The 22,605-nt window shown below is 42.8% G+C and overlaps 1 protein-coding gene across 5 annotated transcripts in view; it reads left to right on the forward strand.

The window, feature by feature from the left end:
- Window positions 1-22,605, forward strand: part of CPA6 (carboxypeptidase A6) — a 396,768-nt gene that overhangs the window by 368,516 nt on the left and 5,647 nt on the right. For all 5 annotated transcript variants that reach the window (XM_081013425.1, XM_081013427.1, XM_081013426.1 and 2 more), the window contains 6 exons: window positions 155-269; window positions 661-762; window positions 1,467-1,571; window positions 10,202-10,312; window positions 10,891-10,981; window positions 16,707-16,909. In XM_081013425.1, the coding sequence (XP_080869551.1) occupies window positions 155-269; window positions 661-762; window positions 1,467-1,571; window positions 10,202-10,312; window positions 10,891-10,981; window positions 16,707-16,909 (727 nt within the window). The remainder of the gene's footprint in view (window positions 1-154; window positions 270-660; window positions 763-1,466; window positions 1,572-10,201; window positions 10,313-10,890; window positions 10,982-16,706; window positions 16,910-22,605) is intronic.

Here is a 22,605-nt window from a genome sequence, read left to right on the forward strand (position 1 = left end):
ATTTAGGCAGGCTTATGACAGTGACACAAATAGTTCCTCGACGTGTTTCAATCTATGTTACTTCAGCTTACCGTAACAGTGTTATTTTCCTGCGTTTTTCTATGCCCTTTCTTGCTTGGTCTGCATTTATTCATTTTGCTTTCTTTTGACACAGCGTCCTCATATCTGATCTGCAAAAAGCAGTAGAAAAGCATAGTGGTTTGGGATCATCCAGGAATCGTAGATCATTACCAGGATACAGCTATGAAATATATCATTCACTGGAGGAAGTAGGTAACATTAAAATGGTATCCCATGTATTTGCAAGTGCATGTCCTGGGGGAATTAGCAAACTTGTGTTATTTCTAGAACCTTTTAAATAACCTTTAAAAATATGCAAACTAGGAAACTCTATAATACGCATTGAAAACACTTTAAGGGATTCCTAGCCTTTGCAATATTGTGCTGGTTTTTCATTTTCATATATGATAAGTTTACCAGATAGTTTTTTCATTGAATCTGAGGACACTTTTCAACTTCAATGGATTTTGTATGGGGGCTGATTTGTAAATCCAGGGACTTCCTGGGAAATGGGGACGTCAGGTAACCTTAATATATGATAAGGAAAATGATTCAAATTAAAAAGATGCATCTTGTCTCTTTTTATTTTTGCTTTTTCAGATTCAGAGTTGGATGTATCACCTGAACAAAACTCATTCAGATCTTGTCCACATGTTCTGTGTTGGCAAGTCATATGAAGGAAGACCACTTTTTGTGCTAAAGGTAAAATAAAATTGATAAAATGTTTGTGAAGTTATTGGCATATAATGCTGTAGGGACACCCCAATCTTTGAGTGGTGCAAAATTGCAGTGCTTTCATGTGCTAACCCAGAGTTCGGTTTCCTTGGAATGAGTGATGGCGGAGACTGTAGTGTCTTTATGATATATGGTTTATTTGCACATGCATATATACAACCGAAGTACAAAAAGGGTTCCTCCTGAGAGGTTCAGGATTGAAAATGTGCGGGTGTAATTGAGTCCCTGTTGAATCCAGGAACTCAAATACCTATTGAATCAGGCATACAGCCTACCCAACCCACTAAACTCACAACAATAAACATGAATGGCCAAGGAAATTCTACCTAGGAACATAGGAACATCTTTTGAAAGTGTTCAGAAGGAGGGGAAAACATACCATCAAATTTTATTTTGTAAGATAGTAGAGCCAGGAGCCAAAGAATTGTTAAACTATTTCCATGAGTCCAGTAGGAGATTTAAGCTTGTTTCTCCTCTTGCTGCTTCCCCCTGCGCTGCAAAGTTAAGTTCTTTTGGAACTATCAAAAGCAGTTTATGGTGCTCAGCTGTTTAAAGAAAAAGGAAAAAAGGAAACAATTCCACACAAGGGTTTGACACAAGTAGTAGTTTGGACGCTGGCCTGTGTTTTTTGGTTTTGTTTTCTCCTCACTTTTGCACATTTACTATTGCAGCTAGGCAAAAGATCACGCCTTTACAAGAAAGCTGTCTGGATAGACTGTGGAATCCATGCAAGAGAATGGATTGGACCAGCATTTTGCCAGTGGTTTGTGAAAGAAGTAAGGATCAATTCCCCTGTTGTATTTTGGAATTAGGAAATTGTAAGTCCGGCGCATTCAGTTTGCTGCCTTTGTATCTGGAACTTATTTGTAATGGTTAACTAGGGTGAAGGTAGCCGCATCTGTCAGAAGCAAGCTGAGGCTAGGGTGCTCTCAAACCTTAACCTTTGACAATATTGCTAGCACCCATAATGCAGCTTAATCTGCTATCAGCCGTTTCCTGCATAGATAAGGATGAAGCGCCCTGGTACATCCCAGTGAATAACTCCACTGCCATTGTGACTAGCTGATTTCTTGATTTAGGACCTGACTCATTTATGTTCAGAGAATCTGACAAGATCAACACAAGTCAGGAAGAAAATCTGCTGTTTGTCTGAACGGCAGCCTGGACAGTTGTCATGAGCTTTCACCATGCAGCCAACAGCGTGAACTTGTTCTTCCTTAGTCTGTGGATAAGTCTGATTTGGGCACTACATGAAATGTAGAGATTTCAGCAGCATCTGCCACTTTTGTTTGAAGCATATTCTGATTTATTTAAACTCGGTGTCAGGGATAGATGAATGTCTGAGCGGGGACATGAAGTGTGTCAGCATCGCCCTAGAGCCAGTGCGCCGACTGGACTCATGTACCTCAACCCCGACTGGGCTAGGCGAGCTGGGTAGCACCGCCAGAGACCTCCTTTTCCCACAGGAACAGGTCACAGTGCTGTGGACTCACAGCTTAGAGCTGAGAGCACCGGATTCACTGTCTCAATAATACAGTCGTTGCGCAGCAGAGTTTTGCAGAGTCTTGCAGAGTATAAACCACTTGGAGAGCAGCTCTGTAAAATATCTTCCTTTTATTCTATAACTACAACTATGATACAAAGCTATATACAGAGCTGAATATTCTAAGCATAAATCAATGCTACACTGAGAGTCTGCAGCTGCTCTTAGCAGCAATCTTATCTCTAGGATCTCTAACACTCTCACTCTCTCCGATACACTGACTGACTGACTCTCTCACACACACACAGATATGTTGCTGGGCAGAAAAAGTAGATAGGCAGGACACGCCTCCTCTCTCTGGAGAGTCAGCAGAGACCATCAGGAGATGATCAGGAGATTCTTGTGTATGGGAGGGGTGAAATCTCCTCATCCTCCCCCATTTCATCCGACCATTTCAAGAATCTTTAACATAACTGCAATTTACACATACACTCCAAAAGTTGTTCTCTGCTTACAACCTTGGTTAACATATCTGCAGGTATCTCTTTTCCCGGCATATAACACTTTTACAATACCATTGAATAAGCAGCTTCTGGAAAAATCTTCACACACATTTCTTCCTTTCAAATACAAATTGACATTTCTAATTAGGCAGATTTGAACAAACCATTTTTCAGAACTCAAATACACGCTTTCCTTCAAATATCAGGTAAGGAAATAAATAAAGCGTTTTGTGCTACTACTCTCAGCACACTTCATGCTAGGTTTGAAAACCCCACCAGAGTTGCTCATGACCGCAGTCTTTGCAAACTCTTCAGAAAACCTTTTCGGTGGTACACCCTTGGTTGTTCTCTCGGATCTGCGCAAAACTCTCTGATTCTCTTGTTCTGGTGCTTCCTCCTCTTTGGGAGAATGGGGAGCTAAAGTATATGAAGCTGCTAAGTCTGAGTCAGCGTCAGACTCACCTGAGGCTTTTGGGCTCTGATAATCTGTGCCATCATCTGGAACTACATTGGCATCAGGATTATCATCACCAATAACACTTGCCTCCCTCTTAACTTTCTTTGCCCCTTTTGCACCATCATCACAAATGGGATGGCACTGAAAAACGCCAACTCTGTCCCATTGTTGATTGTCATCAATACTCCTGGTCAGCCTTATGGTTTTCGTGTCTGTGATCAGAACACGATAAGACCCTTTCTCATATCCTAGGAAAACACCATGTTCTCCACGCTTGCTCAGTTTGTCACCCTGCGAGGTGTGCACCCAAACCTCCGAACCAAAAATTTTAAAATGCTTTACACATGGCTTTCTTCCATGAAGCATCTCATATGGGGTGCAATTTACACTAGACTGGTATCTCCTGTTATACACATGACAGAAAAACGAAAGAGCTTCGGCCCAAAAAGGATTGGGTAGCCCCGAATCATGTAACAGCGTTCTGATTCCTTGCTGCAGGGTCTGGTTTACTCTCTCACATAAACCATTCTGCCAGGGTGATCTGGGCGTGGCCGTCCTATGCTCAATGCCCTGTTCAGAAAGAAAACTCTCAAACTCTTCTGAACAAAACTCTCCACCCTTGTCTGTGAAAAGAAAACGTACATTCTCATTATGTACATTTCTGAGCCATTTATAAAACTGGCGAAACTTGGTAAAGGCTTCAGCCTTTTTCTGCAGCATATAGACCCAAACATATTTCGAATAGGAGTCTATCAGAACCATGAAAAACCTTGAATTGCCTCTAGAGAGCGCTAGAGGCCCCACTAAGTCTGCATGAATGACTTCATATGGTTTCTTGGCCTCTCTCCCAGACTCTGTACCTTTGGGAGCTTGCCTTGCCTTACTCTCAGCACAAGAAACACATTTCATGTGGTAGGGACATTCTTTCAACTTCATACCCTGAACCATATCAGGCATTTTTGCCACAGCCTGGAAATTCAAATGACCATAAACGCGATGGTAATAATGAATACATTGGTCATGCAACTTCTCATTCTTATCCACAGATAAATTGCAACACTCTTTCTTAGTTGCTTCTGCAGTGCCTGTACCTGAAACAAAAGGCAATTGGTACAATCCATTTACACATTTTGCATACAAAATGAGCTTGCCATCTCTAAGAATTTCACAGCGAGATTTAGCAAACACCACCTTAAACCCTTGACGATCAAGCTGGGAAACACTCAACAAATTGTCCTGACTATCAGGTGCATACAGGACATTCTTAATAGTTGCATTCAGGCTCTTTAAGAACACAGTTCCCTGAGCCACACTCGTGAGAACTGTCCCATCTGCTTGATGAATTTCTTTCTCTTGCTTCTCAAGCTGAACAAAGAGATTCTTATCTTTGGCCACGTGGTTTGAACAACCAGAGTCGACCACGAAGAAACTCTGCCCACGTTGACTGGAACAGCGAGAGATCAAAGCCTTTGAAGTAGCAGGTGCTTGGGGATTTCTTCCTCCTCCCCCTCTGCCTCTGAAGTTTCCCTTCTTCTTTGAAGACTTCTTACACTGGAAACTCAAATGGCCTTGTGCTCCACACGAAAAGCACCGCTTCAATTTCAAAGCTTTAACAGCAGCAGTTTCACTTTCACTTTCCCCTGCTGAAGACTCAGGCACATTTTCAAGCATATTTTTAACAGCACCATTGTCCCGGCTTTCTCTAACAGCCTGTCTGCGATCCCATTCATTCAGGAGCACGCTAGACACATAATCTTCTGTTAGCCGGTCAGAAGGCATTGTGGAAATCTGGGCAGCCACTCCATCATAAGACTCATCTAGGCTATTGATCATCAGCATTGCAAACACAGCCTCTGAAATAGCCAGGTCTCGCTGAACAAGGTCCTGTCTGAGACGCTTTAATTGAGATAGATGGCTAGGCAAATCACCACCTTTCTCCAACTGCAGCCTGCACAGCTTCTTAAAGAAAATCACACTGGAACCAGCATTTTGTCTAAGATGCATATCTCTCAACTTATGCCAAACAGCTTGTGCAGTCTCTTGACCCTCTAAGTTCACCAGCAAGTGGTCTGAAACACTCAAAATAATTGTCCCTCGGGCTTTCATATCTGCAGCATGCCACTCAGCCCAATCATCATCATCCTTATCTGGAGGGTCATCTTCTATCGTGTGAAATAGCTTCTCCCTCTGTAAAAGCGCTTTCATCTTTACTTGCCAAACTGCATAGGTTTCAGGCGTGAAGAGAGGAAAGGACAGAGCCATCTGGCCAGAATGTGCGCAGGCCATGTCTGCTATTACTTAGAGCAAGACACTTCCCTCGTGCAACACAGATAAAGCCTTGACTCCCTCAGCCACTCTCTCTCCCACTCAGAGCGCAATTAACAGGCAAACAGGGATGCTATCTTCTTCCTTTGGCAGTCAGCAACATACCTCCATAAATCAAGCAGCAGCAAGAGCAACAGCGGCAGCTTGAACACTCTGCTCCAAAACAGCTCTGCTTCTGGGCACCGCAAATCAGTCCAGCATGCAGCGTCCGTTCCACCGTCCAGCAATCAGCAACAGAAACCTCTGGCGACTGGGACGCCTGGGACGCCTGGGATGACTGGAACAACGCCAGGTCAGACGACTGGAACAACGACTGGAACAACGACTGGGCCCATAACCGATGTCAGCATCGCCCTAGAGCCAGTGCGCCGACTGGACTCATGTACCTCAACCCCGACTGGGCTAGGCGAGCTGGGTAGCACCGCCAGAGACCTCCTTTTCCCACAGGAACAGGTCACAGTGCTGTGGACTCACAGCTTAGAGCTGAGAGCACCGGATTCACTGTCTCAATAATACAGTCGTTGCGCAGCAGAGTTTTGCAGAGTCTTGCAGAGTATAAACCACTTGGAGAGCAGCTCTGTAAAATATCTTCCTTTTATTCTATAACTACAACTATGATACAAAGCTATATACAGAGCTGAATATTCTAAGCATAAATCAATGCTACACTGAGAGTCTGCAGCTGCTCTTAGCAGCAATCTTATCTCTAGGATCTCTAACACTCTCACTCTCTCCGATACACTGACTGACTGACTCTCTCTCACACACACAGATATGTTGCTGGGCAGAAAAAGTAGATAGGCAGGACACGCCTCCTCTCTCTGGAGAGTCAGCAGAGACCATCAGGAGATGATCAGGAGATTCTTGTGTATGGGAGGGGTGAAATCTCCTCAAAGTGCAGCATCCAACATGTTTGCTCTTATTTTTCTAATTGTAAATTTAATTTAATTTAAATAATCTCCGTGACCCTACAACAAGAAACATACAACAATACTGCAGGCAAATAATGAGAGGTTGCAGTCTATCAGTAATATATACAAGCACTGATTAAGAATACCAGATGGAGGACTGTTGTATCAGGGCTCTCTGTTATTGTCTTTCTTGTTACCATTAAGTAATGAAATCATACCAGACTGGCATACATTTATTTGATTTGGTTTGACCTTTAGCCTGCTTCAGTTTATAAGGTTTTCCATTGTTTTACCTTGTTTTAGTCTTGTATTATTATATTGTTTCAACCTATTCTGAGACTTTATGGTAAAGGATGGGTAAGAAATCCAATAAATAACTCCCTACACCACCATCAAATGGTTCCCATTCACAGAATGAGAGTTGTGTTCATGGAAGGGGTCCAACCATGAGTGCAATTATTCTGTGAACAGAGGCGCTTTCCAATGACATCACCATATCCAGAAATTTTATTTCTCTAAGCTGCACGAGAAAACCATTCTGCACTGGATCCAGATTTTGCCTTCCGTGGACAGAAACTCTTTCTGACCACAGAAGGCATTTGATCCAGAAGAGAGATCCCTCCAGCAGAGGTTTGGGGGTGTACAAGTTTTGCAGATTCCCCTGCCAGTGGGGAGTATAAAAATGTACAGTGGTACCTCGGGTTACATACGCTTCAGGTTACAGACTCCGCTAACCCAAAAATATTACCTCGGGTTAAGAACTTTGCTTCAGGATGAGAACAGAAATTGTGCTCCGGCGGCGCAGCAGCAGCGGGGGAGGCCCATTAGCTAAAGTGGTGCTTCAGGTTAAGAACAGTTTCAGGTTAAGAACGGACCTCCGGAACGAATTAAGTACTTAACCCAAGGTACCACTGTATTTGGGGAATATTTGGTGGGTAGTTTTTGCTCGGTGGTAAATCTAACACAAGGTACTGTTTTAAATGCAGTTTGCCAGTTACCCTTGAAGGGAGTAAAGACATCGCCTAGCTCACTTACTTGGGTCACCTGGAGCTATTTGCTTTCTTGCCATCTTGGTTCAGTGCACTCTTTTTGCTCGTGCTGTGTACTGCACACACAGTCAGGGGCGTAGGACGGGGGTGTGGGCCACCCGGGTGTCATCCTTGAGGGGGGTGACAGAATGGCACACAGCGGGGTTTGGCACTTACCGCGGGGCCTGGCTTGCAGTGCGCATGAGCCACGTGTCTCTCCTGGGAGTGAAGTGGTGGCTCGGGGCCCCACGCTGCCCGAAACAGCAGCATGGGGCTTGCTTGCGTCTGCCCGGCGGACTCTGTGGGCAGCTCGCTGCGCCATCCCCTGGGCGGATTGCCGCGGCGCCCCTGTGGGTGGCTAACCCCACCCCTGCCGCTCCTGGTGCCAGAGCAGCTAGCTACACCCCTGCGCACAGTGATGTAGCTCTTACATGTTGCTCTCTATGCACTGATATGTGGCGAATTTTCCAGTCCTTTTGAGATGTATGTGATGGTTGGACAGCTGAACTAGGGTTAGGAAGACCATGGTTCAAATTTCTACTCAGCTATAAAGGTAAAGGGACCCCTGACCATTAGGTCCAGTCGTGACCGACTCTGGGGTTGCGACGCTCATCTCGCTTTATTGGCCGAGGGAGCCGGCATACAGCTTCCGGGTCATGTGGCCAGCATGACTAAGCCGCTTCTGGCGAACCAGAGCAGCGCACGGAAACGCCGTTTACCTTCCTGCCGGAGTGGTACCTATTTATCTACTTGCACTTCGACATTTCTAACTGCTAGGTTGGCAGGAGCAGGGACCGAGCAACGGGAGCTCACCCATCGCGGGGATTCGAACTGCCGACCTTCTGATCAGCAAGTCCTAGGCTCTGGTTTAACCCACAGCGCCACCCACATCCCCTCTACTCAGCTATAATGCTCACCAAATGGCCATGGCTCAGTCATTGTCTTGCAGCTTAACCTTACCTCACAGGGTTATTGACAGGATAAAATGGTTTGGGATAGGGAGCCTTGCACACCTTCTCACTTCCTTGGAGAAAGGGAGGAGATAAAACTGTAATAAATATGAAATATGTTCAGCAATGATTAGCTTGCTAAGCATTCATTTAAAAGATAGGGTGCACTACCTGCTGTTGCCACAGTGAGGCATGCCATACATGCTTTTGCAAATAACTATGGCAGTTTCCAAATCTTTGCCATGACATTGTGTGTTTATCTACTTCAAAACAATACAAGGAATACAGGAGGAGAATAAATATAGCATAACTGGAAGGTGTACAGCAAGAGTGGCTAACCTTTGGCCCTCCGGCTGTTATGGGACTACAACTCCCATCACCCATCACATTCTCAGAGTAGTTCAAGTGCCGATCTCTCTTCCCAGGGAGTTCTGGGAACTGTTGTTCTGTGAGGGGAATAGGGGATCTTCTAACAACTCTCAGCACCCTTAACATACTACAGCTCCCAGAATTCTTGGGGGAAGCCATGACTGCTAAAGTGCTACCATAGAGCTTTATATGTATGGTGGGAATGTGGCCTAAATCTAGGGTCTAATGTTATCTAGCTGCACCACTGTGCTGGAGATGTCATTTGAACGCTGTTTCTGGCAGCTAAAAGCTATATTGCATTTTATAAAAATTGTCCTCCTCGGCATTTCCTTTGGATGAGCCAAGTTGCTGTGTCAGTCTCTCTGAGAGTGCAATATTCCATAATTTCCAGTACCACAAATATACCAATATCTCTAACCTTGCTGCAGAAAGTACGAACCTAATCAGTTCCCTTATGTAACAAGTGATGCTATGGGCTTTTTACGATTAAAACAGTTTTGTTTTTTTAAATTCAGTTATATATTGTTTTCAGTTTCACATGCAATCATTATGGGACATGGCAACTGAATTTAATTCTGAATGAAAAACATTCATGGACATAAATGAAGTTTTATAAACCTGATTTTGGGGGGTGAGGGGGAGATGGGCTTCACAGTAGAAGCTCCTGCATGAAGGAATTTTCAAACAACCATCACCAGACTGCTGTGAAATTATTAATCAGTGGGGCATAGACATCCCAGAATCCATTAAGTTTTAATGCTCTTCCATGTATTTTACTTGCAAATATGAATTGTTGCGAGGCAAATATACTTCTGTATGCCATAATGAATCAGTTCAGCATCCATGGATCATAGTAGTGCTCAGACCCTGTAGGCTGCAGTAGTAGACCTAGTTATCTGCAGATTGTTAGCTGTGCTCTTAAATCTCTATCTACTTACTATTTTATTTGTTGACTTAGGCCTGACTCAGGCTGGAGTGGGAGCTGCTTCCAGGTCATCTGGTTCCATGTTGCCCAATAATATCTGAAGACAGGAACTAGATTAATGGCACTGGAATGGTGGTTTTTTTTACGCCATTCCAGAATAGTGGAACTTTGGCAACAAAGAAGTAGAGTTTCTTTTTAATGGCATTATCCTAGTTTGTGGATGCCTGTCTTAGTAGAACTTTGCTTGAGCACCAAAATCTATCTGAGCTCTAGGATGCCTTATGTTTCTAGTCCTGCTCTGCAGTTCTGATTATTACTTCGTGTGTCCCGTCCCCCCCGAAGCTGAATATATATATATATATATATATATATATATATGAATGAAGGGTTCAGGGTGGTTCCTATGGGTTTTTGATTACAAACATTACTTTGATTATTCTTTTGCCCATTCATAGGCTCTCCAGACCTATCAAAGTGACCCAGCCATGAGAAGAATGTTAAATCAACTGTATTTCTACATCATGCCTATTTTTAATGTGGATGGATACCATTTTAGCTGGACCCAGGTAAGTCATGTTTCCAGCATTAAGGTATTAGTAGAGTTAGAATTCAGTATATATTTTTACTGATATCCTCCTTGTAGAGCAGCAGTAAAACTGCTAGCACATTGTAGGATCTGGAATGGTTTAAAATTGAATGGGGGACTGCATGTTGAGATTTCTACATCGCAGGGGGTTGTACTAGATGACCCCTAGGGATCCCTTCCAACTCTACAATTCTGTGATTCTACGAATGCAGTCAAGGACAGGTAATTTGCAACATGCTTGCATTTAACTCGTGCACATTCAGCTTTATGCACTTGGTCAAAGTAAAAAATAAGGAAGATAGCGGACATCCAGGAACAAGGACTTTGGCAATCCCACCCACCATTGAACCTAATGTGTTTTGACTATACACAGTTCTGGCTTTACGGACTATCCCTGGAACTTAACCCCAGCATAAGTTAAGAGCCGCCTGTGTTTCAAAATATGTGTTTGGGGAGGGAGTTCATGAAGTATCTTTACAAGAATTTGTTAATATGCACATGATGATTTTTTTACCAATATATATGTTGTCTTTCCATGTTCTAAACAATTATGGATAGGATCGATTTTGGAGAAAAACAAGATCAAAGAATTCAAGATTCCGTTGTCATGGCGTAGATGCCAATCGTAACTGGAAGGTGAAATGGTGTGGTAAGTCTAGAATTCGCCTGTATTTGAATTGGCAAGCTATGGAGCAATTTTATTATCTAGGATATTAAAGTGCACTGCAAATTTTTATTGGATATGGTCCAGGTTGCGAAGCAAATCAAACCATGGTTAACAGTTTCACTATAAACACAGAGATCAATCACACTTCACTCCTCACCTGGTGCAAGCAGAAAGAAAGAAGCAACAATCCCTGGCCTAGAATTATATCCATGCTTAAATGCAAGTCCCACTGGGGCAGCTCAGTCAGCCCCGCCCTTTCCCCCCGTATTCCATTGGCAGTGTGCGTATATGGCGGGTGTGGGAAGGGGCACTGATGCAGGATAGAATGTCCCTATTTTTATTTGAGGAATGTTGGGGGATATGCCATCGGACTTTGCAGTTTAGCACTGTAGGCCTCAATATGGGACTAGATGTAGGCATAATAACCCACTAGAGAACTACAAAGTTTTGTGGGTTTCAAATAATTGATGTGACCAGTGCTTTTTTCCCTAAAAAAATGTTTAGGGGTACTCTCATTTTCCTGTTGTTGTGTCCGACTCTTCGTGACCCCATGGACCAGAGCACGCCAGGCACTTCTGTCTTCCACTGCCTCCCACAGTTTAGTCAAACTCATGCTGGTAGCTTCAAGAACACTATCCAACCATCTTGTCCTCTGTCGTCCCCTTCTCCTTGTGCCCTCCATCTTTCCCAACATCAGGGTCTTTTCCAGGGAGTCTTCTCATGAGGTGGCCAAAGTATTGGAGTCTCAGCTTCAGGATCTGTCCTTCCAGTCAGCACTTAGGGCTGATTTCCTTAAGAATGGATAGGTTTGATCTTCTTGCAGTCCATGGGACTCTCAAGAGTCTCCTCCAGCACCATAATTCAAAAGCATCAATTCTTCAGCGATCAGCCTTCTTTATGGTCCAGCTCTCACTTCCATACATCACTACTGGGAAAACTCATTTTCCTACTCATATTGAAATACTGCCCCTCAATGAGGCCAAACCTAGATTCACAAAATGTTTAGGGGTATGCATACGCCTGCGTCCCCCCAGAAAAAAAGCATGGTACATGACTAATCAGCAGCCCGTGTATGCAATTAATAAAAATTATAATAAAATTTATTACCTTACCATTTGTATAGCGCTTTCAAGTGTTCAAAGTGGTTAACGTTTATTATTTAGCTGTAATACATACAACATCCCTGTAAAGTCAAGTCACTATTGCTATTACCTTCCATATTGCAGATGGGAAGGTTGAAGCCAAGAGCTAGAGTAGATTGCCAATGGCTACCTGCTGTGTTCAAAACGAGAGATGAGATTCAAAGCAGGAACTTCCTGATTCACAGCTCCACATCTTAGGCCCATTCTAATTAATTTATACTTAATTAGTTCATATTATAGCCTAAAGAAACTGAGAGTCTGCCTCACGGTTGCCTAGTGAATCTATGCCAGTGCCTCTGGTCTCCTTCATTCCTTTAATCCCCTGTTGCACAACAAAACAGAAGAGAATGAAGTGAGTAAATTCTTTAATTCTGAAACTCAGTTGCCTTTTTTTGAAGACATGAAGAACAGATTTGCATCTGGTTGGCTCTCTTATCTATATATTGCTTGTTGTTACATCAAATGTGTTCAACCCAGGTGGGAATTCACCCCTCATTTCAGTTAGTTTTTACCTTTCACATCAATATACACGTCCGTGCTTGCTCTGCTCAGATGGCACTCCCATGTGCATCCTCCCCCCCTCCCCCAAATGTGCCGTCCTATAGATAGCTGATTCTTAGAACAGTCCTTTTTTGATGTCAGTGATTTTTCAGAAGTAAAATGGAGACATAGAACTGCTGCATATTTGCCCAAGGATACAATGCAAGCCAACATCTATGACAGAATTAGAGCTTGAAAGTCCTTTGCTCCGAATCCCATGAACATTTGTCATCTTACATTGCCTCTCTCAAAGAGACAAAAAAAAAAACCTGAACAGGGAAGTCATAGTTTGTATTATCTTGACCTGTTTTTATTCAGAAAAACAACCTTCACTCTGTGTTCTCATGGAGATGTCTTAGTTCCATCTCCAGTTTCCAGGCCTTGAAATTCTTAACAGGTGCCTGAGGGCAGGTAGGTTTTGAGCACGAATCCTGTTTTTGCATTTCTTCTGCGCATGTTTGGCATTCAATGAGCAAGACTGTTTCTTTTCCTTTAAGGCAACATTTCTGTGTCAGCTCTGTTTCTCTTCCTTTCTGGCATAAGCACCTTGACACAGCGCTTACCTCTTGTGGCTCACTCCTTACTCTAATGCAAGTAGAAATATCTCCAGATTTGGCTTTGCAGTCTATGGTACACATGGGATGGAGTTATTTGTTTCATTTGTGTCTCTCATTTTACTAATGACATACATATAGGCAACATTATTACACACCCAGACTGTTTATTTTTGAGAAGCTCAGTTGTAGATCATATGGTTGGAAAGCAAAACGTCCCAGGTTTTAAATATACATATTATTATTTTTATTTTTATGGAAAACAACAACAACATAGAAGCTGGTAAATTCTCCTCTGGCACAAATCCAGATTTGAGGTCCAGGGTTTCTGGTATCTTGGGGCTAGGGGAGCTGGGGTTATAGTTTAGTGGTGGTTCTCTTCCATTGGCACTATTGGGCCCTCAGACTCTGTGTCTGAGTCTCTGGGTTTATGACAGAAGGAGATAATGCTATCTCTCTCAGCCTATGTAGTTGGGACATTACAGGTTATCCACCGTTCCATCTCTTTGCATCAATATGAAAGCCACTATCAAGTTTTTCAACCCATACACTCTGTTTTCGTTCCTTCATCCATCTCAAGAAAGCACAACATATCGAGTTCACTTTAATGATTGTCTCCTGCAGTGGGAGATGAACAATTCAACCATCTTCTGAAACAACCTTGTAGAGCAATTCTGTCATTTCCTGGATTTTTATTGTCTTGTTGTGACAAGTAACTCTGGCATTCAACAGTAGCTGACATTTACTGAATTCCTTTTTATCCTTCCCCACCTAAACTTGAAAACCTTATCTGAATGAAAAACATTAGATAATATAGTAATAATATAAGGAACAGCATAGAGGTGCATGGCAGCTAGCATTTCTCTTTTAATATTTGTGTTCCTCATAATTGTGATGATAGAGGAGTAGTACACAGAGATTCTATTGGTTCGATAGGAAATTGGAACAGCTGCTATCAGCTTAGCCTACCAAAGTTAAGTATACAATTTACCTGAGTCAGCTGCAAATCATAGCTAGTAAAAGAAGATTGAGGTTAATCATCCCATATATAAATGCTGTAAAATAATGGTTGAATCCATCTAAAAATAATAATTATTGCTTTATTTCTGTCTGAATGAATCCTCTCCTGACTTTGTAACCTTAAGGAAGTAACCATCTGAGGTAGGCCATGCAATAACAGCTGCCAGGTGCTTTTATTTAAAATGCATCTCTGGGTTATTTGTGGGGACATAGGAATTGGTTCATTTCCCCCCCAAAAAATATAGTTCAGCCCCACACAAGGTCTGAGGGACAGTGGACTGGCCCCCTCCTGAAAAAGTTTGCTGACCCCTGCTGTAAATTGTAGTTACAAGATCTAATCGAAGACTGGGTCTAATCGAAGACTGGGCAGCTATATTGCATTGTGCCATGTTCTCAGGCAGTAGCAAATTGGTTTTGTGGCCCCATCAGAGAATCCCATCACATATGAGACTTGGAGTCTCTACTGCAACAAAGGAGCCATAAGTCAGCCAGACAATATGCGAATACTTTCCTCAAGCTAGAAGGTTTGAAAACAACTGAATTATAGCATTTGATAAGAAATTAGGAGGTGATTCTCTTGAGTTAGATTACTTGGTGGCTGTCTGTTTAGCAGAGAGTATACCACATGCCCTCGCTACCACATCTGAGATCAGACAAAGATAATATTTGCATTTTTTCACTGATGGCCATGAAGAGAAGTTCTCGTGTCTTAGTTCCTCAGACTATGCAAGTGCTATTTAGCTACTTCTGAGTTATTATGCTAATTATATAGCCTATTATACTTCATATTTTTAAGGATCGTCATGCAATGCTGGTTCTCATCCCCTTACTATTTAAAGTACATTTTATGCAAATGGTATTTATTAAAAGGAGTGTTTAATAAGCCCCTTGCGGCAGCAAAAATGCAGCAGTCAAGGTCTCATTGTTATGCAGAATTCCTGGGAAAAATATATTTTTGTGTGTGAAACCCAAGCCAGTTACACAAAGAGCATAAAGGACATCATGCTAACCATTAACAGATCAGAAACTGGTAAACCTCCCTGTGACTAAGCCATGGTTAGTGTTTTGGGGATGTTTCATCTGCACTCCTGTAGTCGTAACATATATGCTGGTACAAACAAAAACTTCATCCATTTCTGTTCTTTTAATTGGCATGACTATTCTGAAGTATTGAAGCTACTACAAGAAAGGCTTCAGGCACTATCCAGCCTGGTTTAAATAACGCCTTCAGTTTAAACAGCTGCAGTGGAAGGGCTTCAAGTTCTGATTTAGGCCAAATCCTTTGTCCAAACAGATAAAAAAAACACCCTGTGTGCAACTCAGTGTTGGAGGACAGAGCTGCTGTGTCATGCAGCACACACACACACACACACACACACACACACACACAAACACACACACCCATCTAAGTGATCTTGTTGACCTCAGGTGCACTGTCCCTTTGCCAGGGTTGAAAGTGAGATTCAACAGTCAGCATAGATAGATAGATAGATAGATAGATAGATAGATAGATAGATAGATAGATTTCACCTTTGCCCAGCCCAATATATTTTGCTGCCTGAATGGTACCTCCACCATTCAATGCACAGAAGAAACGCACTAGAATGGCAGTTCCCCAGAAATGGAAACAGGAAGAAATTCCAACAAAAGAAGAATGGCAGACGAAATTAATGGACTATGGACTAATGGACTATTGGACAAAATGACAGGAAGGATTCGAAACCTGCGGGACCAGAGATTTACAGAAGATTGGAAGAAGTATATGAATTATTTGAAGAGCAACTGTAATCAACAAATTACGCTAGTAGGACTACAAGAAGTTTTGTAAGGAGAAATATACGAAGTGTTACAAAGTGGAAAAGATAGAGATATTGGTTATGAGTTTGAAATGTAATAGGGAAGATAAGAAATGTATACTGAGAGATCAGATTGAAAATTTTCAGACAGGATTGATGGAAGTCAAAAATTTGAATAAGATGTAAAAGTACGTTTAATTACTGTTGAAAATGATATGTTAAAAAAACTAATAAAAAATTATATATTAAAAAAAGAAAGAATGGCAGTTCAATCTTACTTTCCACATGGGCAATAGGATAATGTCCTCCAGTGCACCTGAGGACAGTAGGATAGTTATGGGGGTGCAGGACAAGCCATGTGGCTCGCACCACTCTGTCCTCTAGCAGCTCCTTCTGCTGCCCAGCAGCATTTGCTGAAAGATGCTGTTACCTTACTCTCCCTAACGTCAGCCCTGCCTTAGCCTCAGGCATCAAAGTGGTTTTGGCCAACTGGTCCTTTCTATTCCTTTTTGTGTTTGTTTGTTCAAGAGAGTTTATTTTAATAAAAATAGAGCCCCATCAGCACCAGCACAATGTCTGTGGGTGTTTTCCTGGCCTGCGTCCAATTTAAATGTTGTGGGTTTAATTTGGTCTTCTTTTTCTTTTCAACACGCAGAGGAAGGGGCTTCCACCCACCCCTGCGACGACACATACTGTGGTCCTTTCCCTGAATCTGAGCCAGAAGTGATGGCTGTAGCTCACTTTCTTCGCAAACACCGGAAACAAATAAAAGCTTACCTGTCCTTTCATGCGTATGCCCAGATGTTGCTGTATCCCTACTCTTACAAGTATGCGACTATTCCAAATTTCAGCTGTGTGGTAAGTATGGGATTTGAATCCTTGCAGATCACTTTGAATTTGAAGAAATTACTGTACTTTTCCATGTATAAGACAATGTTTTTCTATTTAAAAGTTATGTAAAAAATTGGGGGTCATCTTATACATGGATAGTCTATAGGGGGGACGTGGGATTGGTTGCTGCCGCGAGCCGGAGATTGTCTGCAGCTATTGGGCGTGTTATTGGTGGCTGCGGCAAGGGGTGGTGTTGACTAGCTGTCGCTGCGGGCGATTGGAGGGGACAGATGATGAGTGACTTGCAATGTGTGCGAGTGGCAGCATATGTCAGGCAGGTGAGCGATTTTCCGGATTCCCCCCTAAAAAAAGTTCAGCAACTCTGGGCAATCTCCCCTCATTTTCTTAATTTGGATTCCCCAAAAATAGGGGGCGTCTTATGCTCACCTCACAGAGTGTTTGTTGTGGGGGAGGAAGGGAAAGGAGATTGTTAGCCGCCTTGAGACTCCTTAGGGTAGTGATAAAACGGGATATCAAATCCAAACTCTTCTGCTGCTGCTGCTTGGTGTGTGGCTATCAGTTCAAAGTACTTATACTTCATATTTATGCATGGGCATATCATCCAATGTAATTGTTATATGATCAGTAATGAATACAATAAGCAATAATGCTTCATTTGAGGGTCCAAGAGAGATAGTGCAAAACATTAGGAATCTTGCAGATTTTGTGGTGCCGGGTCTGACAGGAGTTAGATGAGTGCCCAAAATACTGTGACAAAGGCAGACAGGGATTTAAAAAGCCAATCAAAAATGCCCATGTGTACTTAACTTGAGGTTAGACTCTGTTTCCTTGCCTCCTTAAACTTCAGTCAGTGCTTTCACTATCCATATAGCTATGCTAACATCTGTTCTATGGGAAGAGAATGTATTATGGGAATTGCTAGGCAACAGATTACGTGCTCTCAGTCAGTGCTACTTGCAGTTGAGAAGGGAACCTCTGAAGCAATGCAACTGATTGCTTGGTCTAAGAATATTTTGAAGGATACCAAAAACATGTGAGCCAAAGAGGTGCATCGGAGATCATTTGCAATATCACAGAGGTGGCCAGAGCATCATTCTTGGACCAAAGTCAGGGCTTGGTGCAAGATATGCCCTGCTCTTCTCCACACTTGGCAGAAAGGTGGAGACTGTTTGGTCTCCAGTGGATCCCCTGTATTCTATGCACATTCTCTGTCCAGTAGCAAATTGCAGCACGGCACGAGGCACAGCAGGAGAACAACACCCTCATGTCAAGAGATATGTCAAAAGGCCATGTCACTCTGTTTTCACATTGGTGGTGAGGAATAAGGAAACATGATGGAGAACTGCAATGAAAGGTCGCAAGCCATCAAGCGCACTTGCACAAATATCAAATAACCAATGCAGTTGCACAGAAAACAAAAGAAAGGCACATTTACCCATGCCGTCAACAACCATGTAAGATGTGATCTCAGTTTATTGTGAACGGCGCTGAGCTGCAAAGGAGAATCACAAAGGATTTCTTTTCCATTTCCATCCCCTGAGGCAAACTTCACAAGCACCAGATCCTCAGATTTATTTTGCATGTTGAGATTGGCCAACAGATGAAAGCTTTACCATGGGCTTCAGTATTCAGAAATGAGGGGACTCTTTAATAATTCCTGAGCTGAAGGCAAACAGGCTTCTGTCCAGCATACTAGACGGAACTGTGCAGCCAGCCACTCTTTGAATTAGTGCACTAAATTATTTAGGGCATTGAAACTGGAGAAAAGGATACACAACTCCCCACATTTAAGTCTTGTCTTTGACTGCATTTTACAGCGCAGACATGTGCATGTGTAGTCTATTTCAGTCTTTTGGGGAGATGGTTATTTAATTTATAAAACTATTTGTTTCAGTAACCATGGTCAGGGGACCTGAAGTGAAGTTGTATGACCGTGGGATTGGGGGTGGGACTGGAGCTTAAACCAACCCTTAGTCTACTACTGAAAGGGTCATCAGTATCTTGGGATAGGGTTTGTTGAGGATTCACAGCAACGATGCTCTCAGGAACAAACTTGCAATAAAAAGTCATTTTATTTTGTTTAAATATAGAATTAAAAGGTATTCACACAGAGTGGTGCATGCTCTAGTTATCTCTCACTTGGACTACTGCAATCCGCTCTGCGGGGATACTTTTGAAGGTGACCTGGAAACTACAACTAATCCAGAATGCAGCAGCTAGACTGGTGATTGGTAGCGGCCGCCGAGACCACATAACACCGGTCTTGAAAGACCTACATTAGCTCCCAGTACGTTTCTGCGCACAATTCAAAGTGTTGGTGCTGACCTTTAAAGTCCTAAATGGCCTCAGTCCCATATACCTGAAGGAGCATATCAATCCCCATCGTTCTGCCCGAACACTGAGGTCCAGTGCCGAGGGCCTTCTGGCGGTTCCCTCGCTGCAAGAAGCCAAGTTACAGGGAACCAGGCAGAGGGCCTTCTCGGTAGTGGCACCCGCCCTGTGGAACGCCCTCCCACCAGATGTCAAAGAGAAAAACAACTACCAGACTTTTAGAAGACATCTGAAGGCAGCCCTGTTTAGGGAAGCTTTTAATGTTTAATATACTATTGTATTTTAATATTTTGTTGGAAGCTGCCCAGAGTGGCTGGGGAAACCCAGCCAGATGGGCGGGGTATAAATGAATTATTATTATTATTATTATTATTATTATTACTATTACTATTCTTATTATTATTATTAAAGAAGTCCTACTCACAGCAGACCCATTGAAGTTAATGGACATGGCTAACTTAGGTTCATTGATTTCAATGGGTTTCCTGTGAGTAGGACTTAGTTGAACACAGCCCTTTATTTTTATTTATTATATTAATATCCCACCATGGAACTTGGGGCAGCATCACTCCCAGGCAGTCATTCATCCAGACACTGTCTCAACAGAGACCTGAGCTGAAGCACAAAGTACTTGCATTTGGACAGTCACTACACACACACACACACACACACACACATCCTCATCCACAAAACACATCCAAAGGAGAAACCAGGGGTGCTTGAGGAATTTGATTTCTATATTCTGATGCAAATTGACACCTTCTGGATGAATGTGTGAATTGGTATGGTATCTTTCTGATTTTGCTCTTCTCCAAATTTGCAAAAGCAGCTGAAAAATAATAATCAAATTCAGATAAATATGTATGTCAATACATATTTTGAGATAGAACAGGTTACTTCAGTATATGTTTAGATATAAATGTTCATGCATTTTGTGTGTGTATATATATATATATATATGAGATTAATGTGGAAACAGGACAAAATGAACCTTATGAATGAACATCTGCAGTACCGACATGGATCAGAAACAGACCGTTCTGTCCATCCCTGGTTTCCATATATGGATCAGCAATGCATAAAATTAGTGACCTCTCATATGGCAACCTAGTTAACAGATGTGGAACTGCAGGCGCATCCCTATTTAGAAGCCTAGAATCTGTCTTCCCATGATAGCACAACAGAGCTCACTCAGCCTCCTGCTTCTTCTTCTGTGGTTCCCTGTATGAGAATAGCACTTAGACCAGAGAATAAAACTTGAGGGGAGAAGAAAGAATGGGAATGCAGCTATTTCTGTCTCCACAGTCCATATTCTTTCACTACCATCAGTCCTGTCGCCATTTATAATATTTATAAATCAATAACTGTAATGAGCTTTACAGAATACAAGGGGACTGATCCCCACCTTGAGGAAACAACCCAGGAAAGATGCAGAGTTCACAGGGAAAGAACATCCAGTTCTTTCAGCTGCACATGATTAGGCTGCAAGCTTGAATTCAGTGGGGCTTCCTCTATGTAAGCAGGGTTAGGATTACTTATTACAGGGTAAGTTGCGGGAACTGTGATAAATTATGGGTTGAGCTAAAGGCTTTGAATGAAGGTGGTGGTGGTATCGGACAGGTGTTTTGGGAGGCAATTCTAAGCCTCCAGGGCAGCATGGGAGAAAGGGTGGAGTCTTTTGAGGGAGGAGAAGAACTACCGGTAGTTCAGACAGCGAAGCTGGAGAAGCAAAGATCATGGGCAGGATGTATTGAAGGCCATGGAGGACTTTGAAAGCACAGTCAATAAGCTTGTGCTGGATCTGGGAGTGGACAGGAAGCCAGTGTAGGGTTCTCAATGAGTGGCGTCTCACGACCAGAGTGACAAATGAGGTGAATGGTTTGGGGAGCCAAACCCTGCTTGGGTGTGAGGGAACCAAGGTAAGGCAGCAGAAGACCAGAATGGAAATCATACTGCATAGAAAAATGTATTAGAACCATTTAGTAATAGATGTGTGACAGAATGGTTGTTATCCTTGTGGGCAAGTAGCTACACATTTCTTCAACTATTTTACCTAGTACTGAATGCTCTGATGGTGTTTCCTGCTTGGCAGGGGGTTGGACTCGATGGCCCTTGTGGTCTCTTCCAACTCTATGATTCTATGATTCTATGAATAAATTCCACCTATTTCTTCGTGCCATGGCGGACATCTGCTGTGACTCTTCATAACTGTTACCGCCAGCTCTCTAGAGGTATCCAAAAATGTCAGCACATCTGGGCACTCTGTATATACTCTCTCATTTGATTCTTAAATGTAAAATATATAGCAATACAGAAGCAGAGTTTCAGCAGTTCCCTTATCTGTAACATCATAATTAAGTTTTTTGAAAGTTGGTTCCCGTCACAGACTGGCTGTTGCAACTGCAAAATATAATTCAGGGATATTTCTGCATAGTGAATGGTTCTTGTCAAGATAAATCCCTTTCTTTTTCATATCCTGGACAGAAACAACTCTGCTACTGAAATCACTTAAATATAATGATATTCTGAGTGTTTCCACGAGCCCAGCCTTGTCACTCTGGAACTGCATCTTGTTGAGTGTGAATTGGATGAAGATTCTCAGTAGACATCTGAAAAGTAGCCTTAATGGCATGAAGATCCTGGGAATCTGGGGCAGGTACCAGTGTACCACCCACCTGTCAAAGTTAACCTGCAGGCATGGGAGAAGATAAAGATCTGGCATGCTGGACCAAAAGATTCCCCCCTCTTGCACAAAATTAACTATTCTCATAAGGTGAATTGGAGACCCGTTGGAAGCAGAGCATGAAGTTCCAGGGAGGGGTAGGATCTTACTTTTTCTGCAGCCAACCCATGCATAGATTGTAAGCATCCAGGCAGAGGATCCTTGCTGATTTCTTTAATTGCCCAGTCATTCCAGGGACACAGGTGGCGCTGTGGTCTAAACCAGTGAGCCTCTTGGGCTTGCTGATCAGAAGGTTGGTGGTTCGAATTCCCACGATGGGGTGAGCTCCCGCCGCTCTGTCTCAGCTCCTGCCAACCTAGCAGTTTGAAAGCACACCAGTGCAAGTAGATAAAAAGTTACCACTGCGGCAGGAAGGTAAACGGCGTTTCCGTGTGCTCTGCTTTCCATCACGGTGTTCCGTTGAGCCAGAAGCAGTTTAGTCATGCTAGCCACATAACCCGGAAAACTGTCTGTGGACAAATGCCAGCTCCCTTGGCCTGAAAGCGAGATGAGCTCCCCAACCCCATAGTCGCCTTTGACTGAGCTTAACCATCCAGGGGTCCTTTACCTTTTACCTTACCATTCCAATATGATCTAAGAAGAAAGGGGAAGATAGAAAACAAACCTTTTCTTCTTTGTTCATCCTTGT

The sequence above is a fragment of the Podarcis pityusensis genome (genome assembly GCF_964106645.2).
Source record: "Podarcis pityusensis genome assembly, chromosome: 7".
Taxonomy (NCBI): domain Eukaryota; kingdom Metazoa; phylum Chordata; class Lepidosauria; order Squamata; family Lacertidae; genus Podarcis; species Podarcis pityusensis.